Source organism: Phalacrocorax carbo, chromosome 2 (assembly GCF_963921805.1).
Source record: "Phalacrocorax carbo chromosome 2, bPhaCar2.1, whole genome shotgun sequence".
NCBI classification, from domain to species: domain Eukaryota; kingdom Metazoa; phylum Chordata; class Aves; order Suliformes; family Phalacrocoracidae; genus Phalacrocorax; species Phalacrocorax carbo.
Genome location: NC_087514.1, coordinates 106,772,439 through 106,791,682, shown reverse-complemented (window position 1 = coordinate 106,791,682; position 19,244 = coordinate 106,772,439). Strand labels below are relative to the sequence as shown.

The window sequence follows — 19,244 nt, the reverse complement described above, 5'->3', positions numbered from 1 at the left end:
GTGTGTTCTCAGAAAGACAGCAGTGTCTGCTAGCAGTGCCCACCCAGCACTTTACACTGTTGCATTCAGGTCACAGGATACTGATTTTAGGAAGGGTAATTCTAGATGTCAATTTTCCACTCCATTTAATCTCTGTGAGGAAAAAGTGTACGAGTATGTAGAGGCACATACGTGTACTGATCTGGGAAATAATGAAATATTCCTGTGGCCATTTGCCAGTTAGAAAGGAGTCCAATTTCTTGTTTTACAGGGATAAATACTGCTCATTTTCCACACCAGTAAACTCAAAGCCAGTCCCGATGCATGCATGTTGTATATGTGTTCGTATTCTCAAAATGATAGCTTGCTGATTTTTCCTTTTTGAATGTCATGTTTAAACCTTTAATTCATTCTGCTTTTCAGAAATGTAATGTAAAATTCACTTTGCTGATCAGAAGAATTTTTTTATGCTTGAGAGCTCTGCATTGATCATTATTTTACCAAGGCGAAAAATGTGAATGTGAGAGAACTGTGAATGAACTTTTAGCAAGAGCTGAAGATCTATTTTCATTACATAGGAGTGTCACAAATATAGATTTGTGGATACTGCCGACTACACCAATTTGTTGGAAATATGAATTGTTACATAGCTTTGGTTAGCAGTTTAAGATTTATTAATATTTTTGAGATAAATCACAGTATTAGGTTGCATAATTCTTAACAGCACTTAAGCATCAGCCATTTTAAAACGGCAATTTGATGGAATTTTTTACAACCAACATAGCGACTTAAAGATTTGAGAATGGAAAGGTTCACTCTATTACTTTCATGGAAGAAGTGCACAGAGGAAAATTCAGTTATCATAGAATCATAGAATCATTAAAGTTGGAAAAGACCTCTAGGATCATCAAGTTGAACCATCAACCCAACCCCACCATGCCTCCTAAACAATGCCCTGAAGTGCCATGTCTACATGTTTTTTGAACACCTCCAAGGATGGTGACTCCACCACCTCTCTGGGCAGCCTGTTCCAATGCATGAAATGCTCAAGTTAGAATGATTCACAGAGGGATCATGGGTGCAGGGGATAAGGAGGACCCTCCTGTTGAGTGACGAGGTTCAGAATACACCCCCTTGCTTTCTAAACTCCTCTCAGAGAGAAGTCTAGGTGTGGCTTGGTTTAGTCTTAGTCTCAGACATGGTCAACGGTTTATATGAATAGGGATAATATATATATATCTAGTCAAATTGCACACACACACACCCCCCGAGATTAACCTCTGATTAAAATTTCACTTTTTGTGAGTTTCATGGGTTACTCACTTTTATGTGCTGGCGTTCATCAATGCATGGCTGATGAACCTTGAGAAGTCCTCATGAAAACGTCAGCAGATGATGCTTCAGTCCTTGCGAAATTTACCCTGAGAAGCATCCCAGCTCAGGCGGAGATACTGGGTCACACAGCCCACTGCCATACAGGAGAGCTCAAAATATGTCCCTTTTGGATTGCTGTTTATAAGGTCTCGAGCTGATTGGCTTTGGTCAACATTTTACATTCTGGCCACAATTCATGCTCAAGTTGTTACGACCAAGATAACAGTAGATAGGGCTTATCCTGGGATATCAGGGTGGTCCTGATGTACCATTCAGGCAGCAGATAGCCCGGGTGTGGACAGAGATTCCCTGACACCCAAGTCGTTATGACCAAGATAACAACACAATAGGCTTATGCTGGGATGTGAGAGTAGCCCAGGGGTGGGGATGGGGGTGTGTGTGCAGGGTGACCAAAGTCAATCTATATCTCCACGAAGTGGTGGTGTGGTCACCTCTTGCCTTTGTGTCTATAAATAGGCAATGCTGCATTCCAATTGTAATTCAAGGGAAAATTTTTCATGTCTCATCAACTTCCATAATTATTAAAGCTTCATTAAATGTCGTTAGACAACATTATATATGGGAGGGAGGAGGGGGGCCCTTGCAACAGTATAATTTGTTTAGCCATTCTTCAAACTCTGATGTACAAAACAATGTTTAACAATAAGCATAGCATAGCAAGAGTCAGTAAAATCACGAGGAGGTGCAGCATCAGGTTCAGCACTCCAGCTGCAGAAGGTTTATTAAATCAGGTTGGTGGAGCCGTCGCTTGACTAAAGTCAGATTCATTCCAATAGGTGTTGGTTGATGTGAAGATGCCTAGTATAATAGTTGGTCTCATGGTGCTGTTATCGTAGTTCATTGTTTCCTGTAAAAGAAAGAAAGGGTCCCAATGGGGAAGGCCAGATGGGTTAGCCCTTTTATGATACACAATAAATCCATCTAGCACTGATTTTATGTTCTGCTTCGCTCTTGTCAGTAGCTTCCCATGCCATTGTTCCTCGTGGTTTAGTCAGAGTCATTGGTACAGTTCCAATAGATGGTAGTTTTACTATGACAGGTTGTCCTGGTTTCATTGAAGACCAGCTATGCCCATTATCTAGGGGTTTATCTAAAGGAACCATCAAGAAAGCTCAAGTAACTAGGCTTCTATACGGACCATAGGATTTATTAGTACTTTTGAGACAGAGCACCGTATTAGGTTGTATAGTTCTTAACAACAACACTTAAGCATCAGCCAATTTAAAACAATAACTTGATGGAATATTTTACAATCAACAAGTAGGGAAGGGGTAAAGATGAGAAATGTCTTTACTGCTGTATTGCTCTGTGTGTGTCTCTGTGCATTTTATAGTGAGGCTATAGGAGAGAGTGCACACCTATATTGACTGCCCTATTGAATGCCTCTGGGTTAAAGTCAAAGGGGTCATCTCCAAGCAGGACCTCACAGTGGGCATCTGCTACCGACTTCCTAATCATGATGTCAATGCCAACGAAGCAATACTTGGGGCACTAAAGCAAGCTTCTGGCCACAGAACCTGGTCCTTATGACTTCCTTCAACTACCCAGGCATCTGCTGGAAGAAAAATACAGCAGCTCACATGTTATCCACCAAGTTCCTGGAATGCGTAGAGGACTGTTTCCTCATACAAATGTTAGATGTGCCAACCAGGAATGAGGTACTGCTGGACTTGCTGTTCACAAACCAAGACAACCTTCTTTGTAATATCTCAGTTAGCGATAACCTTGGCTGCGGTGACCACAGTATTGTGGAGTTCGGGATCCTGCTGAGCATGCTGACGGTCAGCTCTAAGACAAGGGTTCTGGATTTTAGAAGAGCAAACTTCAGTTCACTCAAGGCTTAGTTGGGAGGGTTTCGATGGGAAGCTTCTATGGAAGACAAAGGAGCTAGTGAGAGCTGGGAGTTCTTAAAGAACTCTCTATTGGAAGCACAAAGCCAATTTATCCCCTACAAAGGAAAGGGAAGTAAGCAGAGCAAGAGGCCCCCTTGGACCAATCATGACCTCCTGGGTCTACTCAAATCCAAAAAGGAAACATACCAGAGATGGAGAAGTGGAGGATTATCTGCTGAGAGCTACAAGGGCATTGTCAGAGTGTGCAGAGATGCAGTTAGAAAAGCAAAAGCCCAGCTTGAATTGAAACTGGCCATAGATGTCAAAAATAACAAGAAAGGTTTCTTCAGGTATGTCAACTACAAGCAGAAACAGAAGGAAAACATAGGCCCACTGTAAACAGAATAGGAGAGTCAATCACCAACAATGGTGAAAAGGCAGAGGTCCTCAACACTTTCTTCACCTCTGTCTTTGCCAACACTGTCAGATCCCAGGCTTTGGGAATGAAATTCCTGGCTGATCCAAATGTAGACCCACCATCAGTGAAGAAAGAGTTAGTATGTGATTTATTACAGGTGCTTGAACCGTACAAATCGATGGGCCCCGACGCCATCCACACGAGGGTGCTGAGAGAGCTGGCTGACATCATTGCAAGGCTGCTCTCCATAATCTTTGAGAAGTCATGGAGAATGGGGGATGTCCCAGAGGACTGGAGGAAGGTAAATGTTACCCTTATCTACAAGAAAGGTTTGAGGGAGGATCCGCGTAACTATAGGCCCATCAGCCTTACTTCAATCCCTGGGAAAGTTATGGAACAAATCCTCCTGGGGGCCATCACGAGTCAAATGAAGCATGTGATTGGGAAAAGCCAACATGGCTTCACCAAGGGCAGATTATGCTTGACAAATCTGGTGGCCTTCTACGACGAAGTGACTTGCCTGGTTGACATGGCGCGGGCAGTGGACACTGTCTACCTGGACTTCTCCAAGGCCTTTGATACAGTCACTGACAGCCCCCTCCTGGAGAAATTAATGCATTATGGCCTAGACAAGTGGTCTGTGCAGTGGGTGGGGAACTGGCTGACCGGCCGCACCCAAAGGGTGGTGGTAAATAGCTCTTTTTCAAAGTGACGACCTGTCACAAGTGGGGTCCCCCAGGGATCGATATTGGGCCCAATGTTATTCAACATCTTTATAAGTGATCTGGATAATGGCATCAAGTGTATCCTGATGAATCTTGCACATGACACCAAACTGAGTGGGGAAGTAGACACTCCAGAAGGGACAGCTGCTCTGCAGGAAGATTTGGATAGGCTGGAAGAGTGAACTAACAAGAACCTTATGAAGTTCAACAAGGACCAATGCAAGGCCTTGCACCTGGGAAAACATAATCTGGGAGTGCAGCACAGACTGGGATCCACCTGGCTAGAGAGCAGCTGTGTGGCAAGGGACCTGGGGGTCCTGGTGGACAGGAAGCTCAACATGAGCGAACAGTGTGCTGCTGTGGCCAAGAAGGTCAACAGGGTTGCATCAAAAAGGGCACCACCAGCAGAGATAAAGAAGTCATTATCCCTCTCTACTCAGCGCTTCTCAGGCCACACCTAGAGTACTGCATAGAGTTCTGGTCCCAGCTATACAAAAAGGATGTGGACAGGCTGGAAGGGGTCCAGAGAAGGGCCACCAAGATGATCAAAGGACTAGGAAGCCTGCTGCACGAGGATAGGCTGGGAGAGCTGGGTTTGTTCAGCCTTGAGAAACGGAGGCTCAGAGGGGATCTCATCATCATGTTCCAGTACTTAAGGGGTAGCTACAAAGAAGATGGAGACTCCCTTTTTACAAGGAGTCACATGGAGAGGACAAGGGGGAATAAACAGAAGTTGCTGTTGGGGAGATTCTGATTGGACATGAGAGGAAAATTTTTCAGAGTGAGGACAGTCAACCATTGGAATAATCTCCCCAGGGAAGTGGTTGACTCGGCCACGTTGGACACCTTCAAGATTTGTCTGTACTGGGTGCTGGGCCATGTTGTCTAGACTGTGCTCTTCCTAGAAAGGTTGAACTAGATGATCCCTGAGGTCCCTTCCAACCTGTGATTCTGTGATTCATTCTGTATATAAAAAAATACTGGTCAACACAGTGCTAGTAGATCTGGAATGAGCTTGCACAAGTGTGTCACATCAGGGGCTTTAACCTGTTCTGTATTGGAAAGTGTTTGTCCACTGTTTCCATTAGCCAGTTCTTCTTTCTATTGCCAGCTGGGCTGTTGGGAATATGGAGTTGACTCAAGGTTCTGCTTCCCCTCACCTAATCTCCAAGTTTTTGCATTGTACACAGAGAAAACCTGCCTTCTCTGTGAAGGTGAATAAACCACAGTGTCATCTCAATTTAAAAATGAAGCGGTAACTATTAGATAAAGAAAAAATATAGAATAAGCAAATATTAGATATTTGCAAATAGAATTAGCAAATATTAAGAATTCAAATTCTGTATTTTTGATTTGGAACTTTTCACCTTTCTTGTTTCTAATAAAGCTTTTGCCACATCTTATATTTCATGTCTTCCAGTTGTATTTAAGGATGTTTATGCACATATCTGCACACAAAGTTGTTTTTCCAAAACCAAATTGTGCTTGTTTGTGGAGGGTCTTGGTGATGTAGAAGAATGTATTATGAACCTCTTGCAGAGTTCACCGTAAGTTTTGCTAAAGAGAGTTGGGTTTGCCTCTATGGAGGCAATGGCTAGTTGTTGTAACCCTGCTAATGCCTTAGTGTATCATGGACATGACCACACATTTTTGTTGTTTCATATCAACTTTAAACTCTTCTGTGAATCTGGATTCATTGAGCTTTCTTTGCAGAAGGCTTGAAAGCATAGAGAAAAGGAGAGGAGTATTTAAAGTGATTGAAGGCTGAGTCTCATTTCTAGCTCAATCCATGTCTTTTTATTATAATGTTAATTTATAAAGTCTCTCAGAATGTGCAGAGTAAGTTAATCCATATTCTCCCTCCCATTCAATGAAAGTTTACCATCTTTGTAAAAATCATGAAATTGATAAAAGACTTTGTAGTCTGTGATAATATATGGTAGTCAAGATACTATAAAATCCTAGAAGAATATCCTAAGCCTGCAAATCATGTATACATGCATTCTTCCAGCAGTATATGCATATTCCATTTACAAGGAAGCTTTGGCTTTTAGAAGCATAGTTAGATATACAGGCCTTGTAACCATTTTCCAAAGTCATTTTTTTAAAAATCCCTGGAAAGCAGTAACTGATGTTCTCATCCTCTTTTAAACCCAGCATTAATCTTTAATTCAGTAGTTGTGCAGTGTTTCATGTATACAAATAAGGTAGTGATATAACTCTGAACTTTCCTTTTCTGAATGTTCAGTTTTACTAATATTAGAAATGAAACGTTCCCTTTTTCTGTTGTCATTTATTGGCTGATGTCGTGATAATGTAAACTTGAAAAAGGAGTTGAATTAAAAAAGAAGGAATGAACTGGGACTATTCAGCTTGGAGAAGGGAAGACTCAGGGGTAATCTTATTAATGCACACAAATACCTGATGGGAAGGTGTAAAGAGGACAAAGCCAAACTTTTCTCAGTGGTATCCAGTGGCAGGGCAAGAGGAAATGGGTGCAAGCTGAAATATAAGAAATTCCATTTAAATGTAAGAAAAAAAATTTTTACTGTGGAAGTGGTCAGATATTGGAGAGGTTGCACTGAAAGGTTGTGGAGTTTGCATCCTTGGAGAGATTTAAAACCCAGCTTGACACAGTTCTGGGCAACCTTCTGTAGGTGACTCTGCTCTGAACAGCGGGGTTGGTCTACATTATTTCCAGAGGCCCCTTCCAGCAGTAGCAACTCTGTGATTCTAAGTGGATGGGCTGTAGTATGTTATCATTAGTTATATTTAGTCAGATGCTGTGGTAGAAGATAACTAACTGACAATTTCAACATTTTATTTTTTAAAGAATTCATAAATTGTCTTTTGAGTGTGTAGTCAGTGGTCAAAGCATGGTGAGAGGGCAAGGTGAAGACAAGGCAAGGCTATAACAGAGTCCCAGATTTATCTGGGGTTGTTGAATGGCTAGAGACCTATTCAGTATCTCTGTATCCTTTGTACACAAGCACAATTAATTAATCTGATTTTTTTTTAATCGAGGAATTAGTAGTGTGAATAAGGACGGTAAGATCCAGGCTCAAAGAATATTTCCTCTCTTAGTTAAATGAACGTGTCTGCTCCGATTATGTTTGGCAACAGGAAGATGGTGCATTACAAGTACAATTGCCCTTGATGGCTGTCCTTTTTTCAGCTGGGTTAGAGTTAATTTTTTATTTTTCTTTACCTAGTAGCTAATATAGTGCTGTGCTTTGGGTTTGGAGGATAATGTTGATAATTCACTGATGTTTTAGTTTTTGCAAAGTAGTGCTTAGGACTTTTGAGTTTCTCATGCCCTGCCAGTGAGAAGCTGGGAGGGGGTGCAGCCAGGACATCCTTAGTGACAGATTTGTCATGTTACCTGGGATAAATAAATAAAATCACTTGAATTGTGATTCAGCTGAAGGAACTGTGAAAAGTGCCTGTTCCAAAGATATGTACCACCAAGATGCCCTTCTTCCAGGAAATCAAGAAATAGAGGCTTCTAGTGGCTGGTTGGTGGATCTATGATTTGACTGAGTTCAATGTTATAATGAGTTTATATAAATTAATACTTTCTATTATCTTCATGTTCTGTGTAACTGTTGTTTAAGTACCCTAGAATATGGTGCTGCACATGAGTATCATCTAAGAAAGTTGCCTTGTTACTTTTAGATTGAGATTTCCAAAGAACATTATAATACATAAAATTTTCATAATTTCATCTGCCTTCTACAAAATATTTTTTTCAAGGGCACAGTTAAAGTCACAGCATCATTACAGAATCATTATTTCTCCTGAGTAACAAGCAATAGGACAAGAGGAAATGGCCTCAAGCTGCACCAGGGGAGATTTAGACTTGATATTAGGAAAAATTTCTTCACTGAAAGGGATATCAAGCATTGGAACAGGCTGCCCAGGGAAGTCGTTGAGTCACCATCCCTGGAGGTAGTTAAAAGACATGTAGATATGTTGTTTAGGGGCGTGGTTTAGTGGTGGACTTGGCAGTGCTGGGTTAATGGTTGGATGTGATGATCTTATAGGTCCTTTCCAACATAAACAATTCTGATTCTATGATTATGGGAGAATTTATTCTTTTTCTTAAAAAAAAGCCAACAATAGAGGTAGTGTTATATTCTGTTTCTATTCCAAAAGAATTTCTGCTGCTAATGAGTATTGTGTCAGTGTTTCAGTAGAAGCCAGGTGTTCGTTCTACTTCAGAGTCACTTAAACCATCATGGCAGTATTTACATGGAAGTTAAGTGTTGGATACCACCAATGTTGCTTTCATCAGGTGAATTTTAACTGTCAGATTTTTGTTAACAATATAATTATAATGACCATGTTCATTAACACCTCTAATGTGGCAGATATTGCTCTAATGTGGCACATGTCCTCACCTTGGTTTTGAACAGTGGTTAGGCCAAGTACGCTCTTCACCTTACCTAAATCACTTGCCTTTGAATGTTCCACTCTATCTACTACAGTATTTTCCTTTCTAAATAGGTATATTTATTAGCTAATTACCAGATAGAAAAGTTTTTCTCAGCTATCTAAGCTCTTCCCTCTCTCCCCCATAAAATGCCTAGAGTTCTGGTTTAAGCTGGTGTTACAGGGGCAACTTTGTCCATTCTTAATATTAGTTTATCTTTCCTTACAGATCACTTAACTAATATAAATTATATTAAATAATTGTTTAGCTCAGTCCAGAAATGTAACCTCTAAGGAGATGAAATGTGATGAAAGTAGGGATTTATTTAAATGCACTCAATAATGCCACAGGGCAAGAAGTGAACTGTAACGTTTCCAGTTGGAAATGAGGAGGGAATCTGGGTGAGCAGGATATAAATACTAGATTTGGTATTGGGCCAGAATACTGGGGTTAACATTCATAAACTTGTCAAAAGTGTAATGGGATCTTGTAATCATTCATGTTGTTATATAAATGATACATTTTCATTATACTCCTTCCCTTGACATCTTACTAGGATGCTATTTTAGTACTCACTCAGAGGGAATAGCACCACTAGCTGCATCACTGGCTATGTCTACATTAGCAGGTAGGCACAGTAGGAGCACATGTGTAGATCACAGCAGCTGGTGCTGACTGCTTCAGTTTAACCTATACATATTACAGGGGGAGGAGAGGGAGGGTTACTTTAGAATAGGTCTCATCTGCCCCCCTGTACTGAATGTTCCTACTGCATGTGGAGGTTGAAAAGGTCTGAAGGAAAGTGTTCACGAACATTTGCTTCTTGAAACCTGGGCACCCCAGTGGGGTCTATCAGGAGATAGGTCAGCATTTCTGTGTTGCATAGGTGAGTTTATCCCATATGGATGACTCCACCTAATATGAATGACTCCACCAGTCACCTGTGTAAGACCTGACAGATGGAAGTTGGGCTTATTTTGCACCTGCACATTGTGTTGCTGCTTGGTTACATGGGACATTGTGGAGGCTGATGCCTGAACTGTCTCCTTCCCATGCGTTTGGTCACTGGCTGACCAAAGACACTGGGTAAAGGGAGAGGAACTACAGCAGCAGTTTGAGGAAGCCCAACTGTAATGTCAAGTTTTCCTGTGTGATCTTTTGTCTGAGGAAGAACGCAGAAGCACTAATTTTCCTGATGTCAACACTGTTGATACTTTTCCCCTGGCCCTCCAGACATCCAGGGCCTGGGAAAGTTTGGACTGGCAGAAGTGAGCTGACCTTGAATTCTGGGAGAACAAGCAACTACATTTTCAGCATTGGAGAAAACTGTCTACCCTGAACTGACTTTACCACCATTGGTGAAAGCTCAGTCAGCTTGCCCCCATGTCAAAGTGAGCCTCTTGGCTGCTGAAGCCACCAGACCTTCACAGCCCAGGCTCTCTGTCCTAGCTTTCTGCTTCTGTGCTCTGGGTGAGCAATGTACTGGGAAAGCATGCAGCTCTGGTCAATATTTAAAAAAACAACCCACCTCAAAATACCAAGCAAACAAATAACCCTGAACCTGACCTGGAGAAACAGCTGCTGTAATAGGACAGCAGAGGTTTTCAAACAACAAAACTTAATTGCCTGAGAGGACTAACATGGCCCCCACCTCGTGGGAAGGCAAATCAGAGGGAGGGCAAGGGGGCCTAGCATATGGGCATTACTTGGTACTCTAGGCCGTGGCCTGCAGCCTCTCCTTCCATGGCCTGCCAGGCAGACACAGCAGTTCACAGACAGATAGTCTTTGCCATTAACATCCAAGAACTAAACAATTCCTGATGATGTTGGAATGGAACTGACACAGAAATATTTATGCTTCTAGTTTAAAAGGAAAATGTTTTTTGATTTCCATTTGTTTCTGGGCTTACTTTTGTGTTAACATTTGGAAAATTTTTGAGAATATTCTATCTGAACCTAGGAGAGAATAAGTTATAATGAATAATTTATTTGAGAAACTTCTTTCTCCTATTCACGGTTTGTTTGTGAAGTGCTGATATTTTTTCAGAAATCTATTTATAATTTAAAATGTATCATTGGACACTTTTGTGATATTTTAGTGCATAAATGTTGATGTTTCAGAATATGATTGTGGTACTGGTCTGATTTTATATTTGAAACCTATTTTTTATATATTACTTAACATTCCTCGTTTTTGATAGTTCAGTGGGGTATATTCATGGAAATTAACTGCATAAAGGGCACACAAGTCTTCAAGGTAAATTAAAAAATTTAATGAACTTTTCATGAGCTCTTTTCCCTACTCAAATTTAGTAATTGCGAAAGCACCCCTGAAACACACTGTAGTTTCTGGGGAAAATGTAGAAATACATTCTAGATTTGTTTTTTGACTGACTACTTCTGCAAATCTTTTGTTCAAAACAAGAAGTGTTTTCAGATTCTGCTTTATCATTCATTGGTACATTATACAGACCAGCTTATTTGACAAGGAGTATGATCAGCCATGTTTTATTTCTCTGCTCTTTTCTTATCGTTTTGCTTATTCTTATGCTATTCAAATTTCTAAAAGCAGAGAAATTCCCTCCTTTCTCTCAAGCCAGCTGAGACAAAGCAAGGTCAAAGGTCTGAGGTGGCCTTTATCAATGACTGAACTGAACTGTCTATTCACTTACATTTAGCCTGAGGTTTTATATAAGGTTTTAAACAGAAAAAAACCATAACTTTCATTTGCAAACAGAGAAACTCACACACTTGTAGGTTCACCAGTGAAGATAATTACATAGGATCCTAGTTACGCAGGAGAACATAGAAAGGCAAGCAAGGTCTAATCCTGAAGGGCTTTGACTTGCAAGGTACGGTCTTGGTGTAAGGTCAGTCTGTTAATGGCACAATACACATGCACAGGCAAAGATACAAAGGTTAAGTTATCATTAGGTGGCTTATATTATTAGCTCCTTTCATATCCTGGAGGCTTTGGCAAGCAGACTCTGTGAACAACAAGCCCTGTAACATTTGAATTCTTTTTGGACTCCTTGGAGTAATTTTTGAGGCTTGACTGGGAACAGAAACTGAATAAAGGAAAGCTGACTTGCAGTGAGTAGAAATAGGACAAGGAAATATTTAATCTTTCAGACAGTTATGCATGAGCCTTTCTGTGCTGCTGCATAAAACATGACTGAAAAATGTGGTATGTCCAGGTTGCCTGTGGAGACACAAGAAATCTCTACATTACTCACATTAGTGGTAGCTGACATGGTATATACTTCAGCACCTCATGGCTGCAGAGCTCCATACTTAAACTGAGGCCAGGTATCTTGTGCTGCTTACCTCACACCTTGACCTATGCTGCCCTTTCTGTTAATTGTATTTACAAAGTTACAACTATACAAGAGACAAATACAGTGACTATTACTGAAATAGTTGAAAAGTCCTCCTAAACACCTCTCTGCCAAATCTGGATGATACCTTAAAAAAATGTAATGGTCTATGAAGATCAAGGGAAAATTATAGCCAGAGCCTAAATTTAAGGTCTTCTCCTATTAAATGTATTGGAAAACTTAATTTAAAAAACTTAATGAAAATAAAGCCTTACACTCATTAGTCAGTTTCATTTATTCACCCTTATTATCTCTTTTTGGACAGCAACTTAACTGTGGAATGCCAGGTGTCTCTGTAACAGAAAAAGCTGCAAAGATTAATGCACAATGTTACCTCTGCAAGTAATGTGTAAGACTATTAGTTTCAAGGCTCCTTTTCAGTGTTCACAAGTCAGTGCAGGGTGTGAGTTATAGCATGTCCTGCATTCACAGAAATGAAGAATTCTTCCTTACTGTGGCACCAAAATTCAAAATTCTTTTAGTAGTGACTTTGCCAATTAATTCTTCCTTTCCCAGATATACAATGAAAATCTCTGAAGGTTAAATTTAATTTACAGGTGCAGGTCCATAGTTACAGGTGGTTTCTGTGCCATTCTTGCAGGAACTTTGGAAAGATATTTGTGTTTATACTCTAGTACTTCTTCATACATCTTTTCTTACAGAAACTGTAAGAGTGTTTAAATAGAAACCTGTGCCCTTTCAGTCTCACCATAGGAAATGATGCTCAGCTGAGCATACCGTAAAGGTAAAGATGCAGCACAACTCTTGATTACTAGTAGTTGCAACAGTTTCCAAGCAGTAGCATAGGGTGAAAATATCAGTTGAAAAAATGTAATGAAATATGAAATAAGTATCACCAATGAAGACTGACAGTCTGAGATACTTTGGGGAAAAAAGGTTAATTTTTAACTAAGTAGGTTTCCATTGAAGTGGAGTTTTGATTAAATGGTGAATGTAGACAACATCACAAATCTAAACTGTGATAACATAAATGAGACAAAACTTTTTTATTATTATTTTTAACCCTCTGTGCTGCACAGAGAGGAAGTGTTTGGGTCCACACTCTGCTCTTTTTCCAGACTATTTTATATTATTTTAATTACAGATTAAATATTTTACACTATTACCTTAAGATCAAACCACTGCAAACAAAAGAAGTAAGGAAAAGAAATTATTATTTTGGTATTACAGATGGAGAACTGAAAGGGGATCAAATTACCTTTGAGTCACAACAAAATATGGTAAAACAGGGAGAGAAATTAAATGCAAGTCTTGAGTGACTCAAGTTTATATTTTACTCCACCAACCAGTAAACCCAAGTCTAAGGAGGAATGTTAAGAGAGATTTTAGATAGAAAGAAGCAGCTAGGTAGCCCATTTTAATACTGATTTGAAAGCAGCCTGGAGTAATAGTAGAATTGAAACGTTTGCTTACATACATGTCATGTTAAAATTAAACCTAATAGAATAGTTTCAAAAAACTTCTTTTGATTCCAACAGTCATGTTGTGGTTGCTTGTTATCATGCTGAAATCAATACACATTGGGAAAAGGGAACATTTATGACAAAAAAAAGTAAATATGTGTGAGACGCAAGATAAACAGGAAAGTGCAGGAGTTAAGCTGACTGTCTTTGAGTTATTTGAGTTACAGCCAGAAAGATCTTTGTTTATCTCCCAGTAAAATATCTAAGATTCTGTAGGACCATGATAACAAATACTGCAAAAGTGGCAAATAAAACCTGAAAGTTATAGTCTTAGGGAAGATTGGTGATGGAGCCATTTACTACACCTGCTTTATTATCCCTTTTTTTCTCTTTTTTATTTTATTAAATGTAACAAAATATAACATTTTCTGGGTTTCCGTGAAACCTGGAAAATTAAATTTTAATGTGTTAAGAAATCTAGAAATACTGAGATTTTGGTTCAACAGTAATTAAAATATGACCAAGAAAACTTTTTATTTGGAATTATAATTAGTGCTTTAAAACTGGTGAAGGAAAAGAACAGTACATGAATATATAATCTGAGATTATATATAAGTTGACTTTGGGGGAAGTAGAGAAAAAGAAAATCAACAACAACGTCATTGTCTAAAAGCTAATATTCTGATGCTGTTTATTCCAGATCTGTTGCAGAAGCCACAGAGGTTGACCTCAACATGAGAGTTGGACTGCATACAGGCAGGGTGCTTTGTGGGGTCCTGGGTCTCCGAAAATGGCAATATGATGTCTGGTCAAATGATGTCACTTTAGCTAATGTAATGGAAGCTGGAGGACTGCCTGGGTAAGTCTGGGAAAACACCATAGAAAAAGAAATAGAAACCTACATGGGTGAGGAATTTATTTCCTTCTTTGAGGCATTTGTAATGGAATTTCTATCAACAAGAAGGGTTCTGTTTGGTAAGAGCAATAAATTATTATGCGATTTATCCTGAAGAATTCTCAAAATGATCTTGAAGTTTACCTTAGAAATAGGTTAGAATAGAAGTAAAACATTTCCAAACTAAATCCATATTAGAAGCTGTCTATTTTAAAGAGTAGGAATGAGACAGTGCTAGGAATGTAGGAATGCTAGACTTCTGCCATTTCATGTTATAAAAGTAAAACCCTCTAGTTATAACAGGAAATTTTTACCCTTGCACCTCTACACGGGTGGGGGTGTGTGTGCCTTTCTCCTTTTACATGGCAAGATTTCTGAAACTAGTAATGTAAACAGCTGTTCATATATTCAAATATTGATGGTGTGTGTGCGAATGATACGGTAACGCATAAACCTGCAGGATGTCCCACAGGGGATGTCCTGGGATTTTAAGTAGTCCTTGGACAGCTTTGGACCCAATTTAAATGCACAGAGTACACTTTCACAAAGGTCCATGGGAGCACTTCTGTGTACAACTCACATTTGGACTGGTACCTACTATCCTCTGTTGGCTATTTACAAGATCATTATTTGCTGAACAGGGGGACAATGGGACCTCTTAATTTTTGTGGATGAGTGAATTTCTGTTTGTTACCTATGTCTGCCTTAGACAATTTTGGCCATATATTTTCTGTGTTCCTTATCTTAAGGTTTTCCAGTGAAAAAAATCCGAACACATGTTCAGCAGTGTTGTGGTTTAGCCAGTAACTCAGCCCCACACAGCCACTCGCTTATTCCCCCACCAGTGGGAAGGGGGAGAGGCTCAGAAGGGTAACATTTGTGGGTTGAGATAAGACCAGTTTAATAATTAAAATAAAACAGCAACCACACACCAGCCTCCCCCCCCCCCCGCCCCTTAATATACTGGTCATGGCATCACATGGTATGGAATTAGCATCCTATTGGCCATTTGGGGTCAGCTGCCCCAGCCATGGCCCCACCCCTCCCAGCCTCCTGCCCACATGGCAGAGCATGGGAAGCTGGAAAGGCCCCTGACCACCACAGGCACTACAGTGAAGAGCCAAAACCAGCAGAGCAGTAACAGTTTTTCAGATAACTTCTGTGAAAACATTTAAAATATAAGGCGTCTTTCATGAGAAAATGTGAAGACAGCTTTTGGGATAAGAAAACTCATGAGTACTGTCAAAAGATGGCTGTGCTGCCAAAACAAAGTGAATTAGAAAGCTGCCTAGAAAACAGAGCGAGTAAATGAAACAAGTCAGAAATGTGAAGTGGAACAGAAAAGAAGGTTCTCCTTTATGCACAGGAGAGATTTGGAGTGTGAAGTCACAAGTTTCAAACAGCAGGACATTTTTCTAAGCAGGCAGTGAGGTAAACATTTAAGAAAACCACACAATATAGAAGATGATGTGCAGGCTTTCACTTTCTACAAATCAACAAATCTGCAAGTGTTTGGACAGTCAACAGTTATCTTTCTGTTCACTCTGCTCAAGTTTAGAAAATGCAGGTAACAGAAATATTTCTGTGTGGTATTTGGCTGAAAAGACAAAACATTTTTTTTACATCAGAAATAGGGTTTTATATGTAATTTGACTTCTTTATGATCTTCTGTACAGGAGTGTATTTCAATAGCAAATAGCTCATAATGTATCTTGGCTTTAAACAACAGTTTCCAACTTTCTCTCCAGGAAGGTTCACATTACAAAGACCACCTTAGAGTGCCTAAATGGGGACTATGAGGTAGAACCAGGATATGGTCATGAAAGGAACAGTTTCCTGAAGAAGCATAATATTGAAACATATTTTATTGTGCCCTCCCATCGTAGGAAGGTAAGATCTACAAATTCTATCTTATTCTGTGACATGTTTTTGTAATTTAACAACTGTGATATTCTGAAAGCAGAGGCAATACTGGTGTTTCTTATTTCTAAAAGCTCTTCAGACATTCTTGAAATGAGATATTTTGGTTTTCACTGAGGAACAAATGCTAAAAATGCTAAGCTTGAAAGTTACATGAAGAAGATGATCAATTTACTTTTGAAGTTTAAAAGTAAAACAACTTTTCCCCTTCCACCCAAAAAACCTGTTTTATTCAGATCTTGTAATCTATCAGAAATTATATGTTACTCCAAAAATTTAATTCACTCTTCCATTCCTCCTCCCTTCAAAAGGGTGTTTCATAATATTGATGCTCACAGCTTGCCTATTTTTTTTGTTTTCTTTACTTTTTCATTCCCATATTCCCATGCCATTTTCTCATGCTTTTCCTAACCCCTTCTACAACCACTTGTGATACTGGTGGCTCCTGTACTGGGACTGCAGAATTCCCCAATGAATAAACACAGAAAAAGTAGTATTTACAGACATGTCATGCCCAAAGCAGAAAAGTTAGTGAAATTAATTCAGAAGTAATTGAACTAACATCCCCTGGAAGTCTGGAAAAGCTGTACAATACAAGTTCTTTTATCCAGGTCAGGGGAAGAGGATGCAGTCCACCATCCTGCTTTTGAATGTATATACCACTGTTCCACAGATCAGGTATTTATGCTGAAGCTGAGTAAATTTTCTAAGATTACCGCAACAAATAATATATTCTCTAAAACATGCATGGTTAAGGTTCAAATTCAATGTTTTCCTTGCTTGCTCTACCACCTCAGACTCCCACAATGACTTTGGTCATCCCTTTCTTATCTTAGCTGCCCTTCCCTCCAATTTATCTTAAGCTCCCCTCTCCTTTTGTTTTCCTGAAAGTGGGTTCGTTCACCTGGAATGCAAAATGCCAAAATACACACAGAGCAGAGGTATTTTATTCATTTCATATTTGCACAAAGATGGGTGCTAGGTGGTAACTCTACAAAGCTAGCACACAGCACCAAGAAACTACAGGGTATTTATACAGTTAAATGTGTTCGTTAGTAACAGCTAATATTCTCACCCCCCAGCTAATCATTGGTTAGTCTCTTTCTTACTTTATCTTAAGGGTACAGCTCCCTTTAACTTTGCTGTGCATGATCAGAGAGTAAGGGGCTTATTTGAGTAGGGGCCTTTCTGACCTATGGGCGTGATTTCCAGTATTACAATGAGGATAGTGCACCTAAAGGACACTTAGTTTTAGTTCTTATCAACATGCATAAAACATCCCAATTAGTTGCCCTCCTTGACTTCACACTTTATCACCCAGCTTTCGGCATCTTCTCAGGCAGGATGTTCCCCTTTATCAGTCTCGCAGTTCTTCTTCAAGGATATAGTCATAAAACCAATGCTTCCTTATCTCTCGGTTCCCTCCTCTGACCGCCAGATTCTGTTTTGCAAAGTTCACATGGTCCATTGTCATTACTTAGTGGAAAATTTCATTTTATGTGTGATACCATTTTTCAGCTTTTACCTTTTTGTCAGACCCCTGAAGATGTGCTGGGGAAGGAGGAGTAAGTCAGCGGTGCTGTTGAGGGACAATAATGTTTTCTGCTTTTTTCTTCTTTTTGGTGGAGAACAGAAAATGGGAAGGGTGGAAAGAATAAGGTAAGATAAGATTTTAGCTCATTCGAGCAGGAACTCCATTTCTTAGATGTTGCTCAGGATTTAGCCACCCTTGATGGAGATGGATGTGACTCCTCACTCTAATCAGATTTTCAGGATAAGGAGAACAGAGGCCAGCAGTATGATGGTAATATCTTGAGTTTCAGAGTGCAGTGAAGGTGGTGACAGTGGTTTTCCAACAGGTTCATTTATAGTCACGTCTTTCTTTCCAGCCTGTGACTGAGTTTAGGGCAGCCTTTTGTTCTACTACAAAGTATTTTGTGACTTCAGTAGGAGTCTTGAAAGTCCATAATCATCATTTAAACACATTCAGTTTGTTCCAACCATTTCCACATCACATGAGGTTTATCGTAGAAGATAACTGCCATAACACGTTTACAGGCCACAAGGAACTTTATTGCTCTTTATCTCAGCCAGACAACTCAGGATACAGACTTTTGCACCCTTATCTTCTGAGACTCTGCCCAAACAAGTTTCATTCAGGGATTTGAACTTTAGAGGGAAAACTATAATATCAGATTCTAAAATTAAGTATGAAAACAATACAGATGAGGTTTTAAAGTCATGCCAAAGCTGCATGCTTGAGGGTGTTAGCCAACAGATGTTTGACAAAAATGTAGCCAGGGAAAAACAGGCTATCTTGAATCCCATGCCCGCAATCAGTTTCTTGGTCTGAATTTGATAGCTCAGGGAGTTTTTCTGGAAATGTTGGGAGTCCAGTCACTGGGGGAATTTTATTCTGGGACTGAAAACTCCTGTTGTTTTATCCCAGAAAGGCTGCTGGTGGTTTTTTATGCACTTCCTCTAAAGCATCTTGTTATTAGAGAGATGGACTGTTCTTATCCACTGTGAAAATCATGCGATCTTACATTTTGTTCTTCTGCTAGTATATATGATTAGGTTCAGTCTTAGGTAGTACGAAGGAAAACAGGTGGAAAGCCAGTGGGCTAGATTCTGTTCTGGCTGTCAGTGACAGATTTTTCTGATGGCTTTCTTGAAGCCAGAATTAGTTCTTAAATTAATCAATCCCGATAAAGAAGAAAATATAACAGAGGGTTTAATTAAGGTAGGTGTGTTGGTTATTGCTGCTCAATTTGTTTGTCTTCATTTTCTGCTCTTTTCATTCCTATAGCATTATGTGTAATTTCATTTCCTGTGTTATTATGTACC

General features: G+C 39.7%; 1 protein-coding gene across 1 annotated transcript in view; it reads left to right on the top strand.

Annotated features, from left to right (window-relative positions):
• ADCY1 (adenylate cyclase 1) overlaps positions 1 to 19,244 on the top strand; it is a 185,065-nt gene that overhangs the window by 108,616 nt on the left and 57,205 nt on the right. The window contains exons 6-7 of the mRNA XM_064443805.1: positions 14,283 to 14,441; positions 16,226 to 16,367. Coding sequence (XP_064299875.1) covers positions 14,283 to 14,441; positions 16,226 to 16,367 — 301 coding nt within the window. The remainder of the gene's footprint in view (positions 1 to 14,282; positions 14,442 to 16,225; positions 16,368 to 19,244) is intronic.